Genomic DNA, 5,328 nt, shown 5'->3' with positions numbered 1-5,328 from the left:
ATATGACCTGTGTGTGGTTCCATATGACCTATGTGTGGCTCTCTATGACCCGTGTCTGGCTCTCTATGACCCGTGTCTGGCTCTCTATGACCCGTGTGTGGCTCTATATGACCTGTGTATGGCTCTCTATGACCCGTGTGTGGTTCTATATGACCTGTGTGTGGTTCTATATGACCTGTGTATGGCTCTCTATGACCTGTGTGTGGCTCTCTATGACCTGTGTGTGGTTCTCTATGACCTGTGTGTGGCTCTCTATGACCTGTGTGTGGCTCTTTATGCACAAGAGTAAAGCTTTCCCTGGCTTTGCAGAGGCAGCAGAACCTCCTGCACCTACCTTATACTCATCCACAATAATGCTCAGTGCCTCGTGCCCAGCCTTCCTCATGTCTTCCAGTTCTTGCTTATGCTTTTCCTGAAAAGGAAAAAGGAAACTGAATCTATAATTTGTTCTTCAGGTTTGTGCCAAGGCAGTAATAAAGTGACCACCTTTCCTTTTATACCCTGTGGCTTGCAGCACAGAGTCTGCAGGTGACATCGAGGAGATTCGGATTAGCTGGCTTGATTTTTTTGGATAAAAGTTCATCTAAAGGCAAGCAGCGAGGGAAGGAGGCATTTGTGAGGCAAAGGCAGAGGCTCTCTGTGAGTTTGAAGCCAATCAGGACTACATAGTGAAAGACAAGCAACTAAGGGCCAAATAGTGACATTCTGTTTCAAAAAATAAAAAAGTGGACATATTTGAGTACTTTCTCCAAAATCAGGTTTGTTTTCTTCATAAAATTCAGTAACATGCAGGCTTTTATGTCTTCCATTATTCCTTCCGAGGAAAATAAGACACCTTGATCACACTGAGCAATCCTGCAACCCTCATTCTTTAGTTCCTTATGTCCAGAAAGGTCTGCACAGGAGTGCCGCAGTCTGGGCTCCCACTTCCCAGGTCACCTGGCTCCCCTATGCATCAGAGGCAGATGTACTGGGGATTCAAAGAATAGCTACTGAATAGATACATACATAAATGGGGAACTGTACAATCAGCAGCAACATTTGCATAACTACCATAGTGTGATTCACCTAAGGTTCATTCTCCAATACCCAAGCTATACATTATTTCTCAATCCATATCTCTTTTATGCTTTGACACTGCCAAGCCTACTAAAACTCATATGCATCCCTTCTAATAAATTAATCCAAGCAGAGAAAGACCACCTTTTGTAGTTGGAGGCTGCTTGGTCGTTCCTGGCCCAGACTTCCGAAATAATCACTCAGAAACTATGCCATTTGAATCACTACTTGACCAATAGCTTAAGCATATTTTTAGCTAGCTCTTATATCTTTGGTTAACCCATTTCAATTAACCTATGTATTGCCACATGGTTGTGGCTTATTGGCAAGGTTCTAGTGTGTCTGTCCCCTATGGAGGCTCCATGGCTTCACTTGACTCCACCTTCTTTCTCCCAGCATTCAGTTTATTTTCCCCCACCTAGCTCTGTTCTTTCCTGCACAGGCCCAAAACAGCTTCTTTATTCATTAACCAATAAAAGCAGCACATATACAGAAGGACCTCCCGCACCAACTTTTTGCCACACAGATGGTGCACAGCCATCCTTTGACTGACAGGCTGGTAAGGAATAAGAAAACAAGGAAACTCTCCACCTAAGCTAGGGTAACTGATCTTGCCTCCCAGATTCCTTAGAGGACTCAGTCTAGACAGAGCCCACTGGAACTGAAACTGATGATGTCGTCTGACTGGGAGACTTTTCCAGTGCAGGCTTGACAAGCACTTCCTCTGAAGCCACAGGTCATAGCCAACCAACTCCCCTGGAGAAGGCGGCACATGCAACTTCAGACCACACAGAAGGAGATGGGTGCAGCAAGAGATCAACACATGGGACAGCAGGGTAAAGCCCAAGGCTCAGAGGAGACTGTCCTGCTGTGCTCTGGGGATCACCCAGGTCCTGCTGTGCTCTGGGGATCACCCAGGTCCTGCTGTGCTCTGGGGATCACCCAGGTCCTGCTGTGCTCTGGGGATCACCCAGGTCCTGCTATGCTCTGGGGATCCACCCAGGTCCTGCTGTGCTTTGGGGATCCACCCAGGGTAAAGCCCAAGGCTCGGAGGAGGCTGTCCTGCTGTGGTCTGGGGATCACCCAGGTTCTGCTGTGCTCCAGGGATCACCCAGGTCCTGCTGTGGTCTGGGGATCACCCAGGTTCTGCTGTGCTCCGGGGATCACCCAGGTCCTGCTGTGGTCTGGGGATCACCCAGGATGGCCTACTGGAAACCAGAGCAGGGAAAGCTCAGGCCATGTAAATGGAGACTGTACTTTCGTATCCCAGCTGCCAGAACCCAAATAATCACACCGAAGCTACATTAATTATAACACTGTTTGACCTGTTAGCCCAGGCTTCTTATTAACTAACTCTTACATCTTATATTAACCCATTTCTATTATTTTATATTTTACCATGAGGTTTGCGGCTTGTTACCTCTTGCTTCTTGGGTGATTACATGACGTCTCTGACTGGTCTTCTTTCCTTCTCTATCTCTGCTTGGATTTCCCACCCTGCTATATTCTGCCCTGCCATTGGCCAAAGCAGGTTCTTTATTAACCAATGGTGATAAAATATATTCATAGCATATAGAGGGGGCTCTCACATCAAGGCCATCATACACATGACCAAACAAAAAGATATAATGCAACGCCACCTGCATGCTTCTCAGTGACACAAGGCATTCCTTCAGGGTCTCCCTTGATAGCCTAGATAACCTAGGACTCACTACACAGTCTCCCAGGCTGGTTTCCAACAGACATCATTCCTCCTTCTGCCTAGCCAGTGCTGGATTCAGGCTTGAACACCATACTCAGCTTCCTTCTGACAACAGCATCAGGTCTGGCTGAGCCCGAAGGACTCCCTACCCCTTGCAGAGAGTGTAGGCATGGGCCAAGAGTCACCAAAGGACTCCCTACCCCCTGCAGAGAGTGTAGGCATAGGCTGAGAGTCACGGAAGGACTCCCTACCCCCTGCAGAGAGTGTAGGCATAGGCTGAGAGACATCTGGCACTTGGGTTTCTTTATACACCTGGTAACAAGTTATAGCGCAGAAATCTTCCCATGGGTCTCAAAATCTCATTTTCAGACAAATATGAAGTGGACAGAAAAAACAGATCTAAGGACCAGTCTGAAAGTATCAGGCAGAAACACGAACAGAAGCAAACTTCCTTGGCAAAGCTGTGACAGCATCTATGTTGTGACCTCAGTAAGCCTGTCCCCTCAGCTTATGGTAACACAAATCCCCAGGATTCCTTTGACCGAACAGCCTTGACCACTAAGGGCTGCCTCCACACACTGCAGACATTCCATCTGCAAGCTTAGAAGGGCCTTGCTGAGTCCTGCTCGCCAAAAAGAAGAGACTGGAACAAATTCACCCAAAACTAACTGACAAACAGAAGATACGGTTGTATAGAGAACTCCAAATCTCCTGCAGAGGCACAGATAAAAGTAGCTCATTTTCCTACATGCTAATTTACAAAGGTTGACAACCTCATATCCATATCTAAACCAAAACTGAGCAATTCATAAGTTAGCAAATGAGGAACAAAGATGAAACCATCAGGGTGATGCCCCTGTCTCCCTCCTTAAGCACAGAGGCTCGTCTGTCCAATGGCAGGCTTTCAGGCTCTTCATTGGCTCCTCCCCCACGAGGAGCCAATGAAGATCACAGCTTCCAGTGAAGCCACTGGGCATCACATTAGCACCACTTGGGGTGCTAAATTTTTCAAAGGTGGGTCCTTGAGAAGACAGCTTAAAGCTAATTTAAGCCAAGCAAAGCAAAGAGGGGATGGAGATGGACGTGAGAAAAGAATGAACGTTAAGATGTAGACGGCAAATGGGGAAGGGATGATGATGGAAGAAAGGGGGAAAGGGAGAAAGAAGGGGACACAGTGCAGCAGTCACCATGATCTCAGGAAAGCTGCATCTCCCTCCCTGCTGGAGGATCAGAGGGTGGCATCCAGTCAATTAACATGGGAGCACAGTCCCCAGGCAAGGGGCGGCTCACTGGTGAAGCCTCTGCTGGACAAGCCTGAGACCTAAGTTCAAGCCCCAGCGTCCATTACAGCCTGGTTGTATTAGAGTGTTCCCACAATCCCAGAGCTGGGGCTTGCTAGACAATCATCTCAAAATCACTGTGTGTGATTTAGGAAGACATCAGACATCGGCCTCTGCTCTATACACACATGAACACACATGTGCACACATACATACAGACATACACACACACACACAAATACCTGTGCACACAACACACCTAAAAACGTCACTCTAACCATTATGGAAACAAACTTCACTGTAAATGCTGTTGCTGCACGGCTTCTCCAGGGGTGCACGTTTCCTGTAGTTTAGCCTCAATGGCAGGAGTGCCTAGGAAGTTTCTCCAGATAGTTAACCTGTGGTCGTTATAAAGTAGCCGAGCAAGAAAAGCCACCTCTTCATACTTTGGCTACTGGTCTGTGTTGGGTGTTTCTGCCCACAATATTATCATTCGGCTTCACTGCAGTGTGATTCTAATTAATTGGTCTTAATAATAAAACCCGGAGTCAGATATTAGGGGGTAAAAGCTGCAAGACCAGAGAAGCAGAGCAGCCAGGCACTAGGTTTTACCTCTACTAAGTCCTCAGACCACATAGGGTACCCTGTCTCTACATGTCCTCAGACTGAATGCAATGAGCTTCTCTCTCTCTTCCCACCTTATATTCCTCTCTCCCGCAACAACATTCCTTCCTGTCTCTACCTCCCTAGTGCTGGGATTAAAGGTGTGAGCCACCCCTGCCTCTGTTTCTCTTTTAGACTAGATCAATCTCATGTAGCCCAGAGTGGCCTTAACTCAACAGAGACCCATCTGCCTCTCCCTCCTAAGTGCTGTGTCACCACTGCCTGGCCTCTAAGGCTAACTAGAGGCTAGCTCCACACACTGATCTTCAGGCAAGCTTTATTTGTTAGATCACAAAGGAAATATCACCACACTTCATGTATTTCAACATTCTAAAATCCCAGCTTTGAGACTTGCAGTGACTGGCAGTGACCCCACCCCCAAAGACGTGGTTTGAGTCATCATTCTTGTATCCAATATGACTATACCTGGATGAGATAAGATCTGACCATCCTGGAGTCAGTGTGAACCCTAAAGTAACTGCTGGGATCCTTGCTAGGGAAAGGGAATGAACATGAGGTGGAGCCTCTGAGAGGCAATGAAGACCAAGTGGAGACAGTCGCGCCGTAGCCAGACAACACGGAGCACCACCCTTCCACGGGAAGACCAAGTGGAGACAGTCACAC

The 5,328-nt window shown here is 47.4% G+C and overlaps 1 protein-coding gene across 2 annotated transcripts in view; it reads right to left on the bottom strand.

Moving 5' to 3' along the window:
* Ccdc91 (coiled-coil domain containing 91) overlaps positions 1-5,328 on the bottom strand; it is a 182,387-nt gene that overhangs the window by 88,806 nt on the left and 88,253 nt on the right. For both annotated transcript variants that reach the window (XM_013352824.2, XM_013352825.2), the window contains exon 7: positions 335-412. In XM_013352824.2, the coding sequence (XP_013208278.1) occupies positions 335-412 (78 nt within the window). The remainder of the gene's footprint in view (positions 1-334; positions 413-5,328) is intronic.

This window comes from Microtus ochrogaster (assembly GCF_000317375.1).
Source record: "Microtus ochrogaster isolate Prairie Vole_2 chromosome 14 unlocalized genomic scaffold, MicOch1.0 chr14_random_2, whole genome shotgun sequence".
Taxonomy (NCBI): Eukaryota; Metazoa; Chordata; class Mammalia; order Rodentia; family Cricetidae; genus Microtus; species Microtus ochrogaster.
The sequence above is the reverse complement of the archived record's forward strand: the minus strand, read 5'-3'. Positions and strand labels throughout refer to the sequence as shown.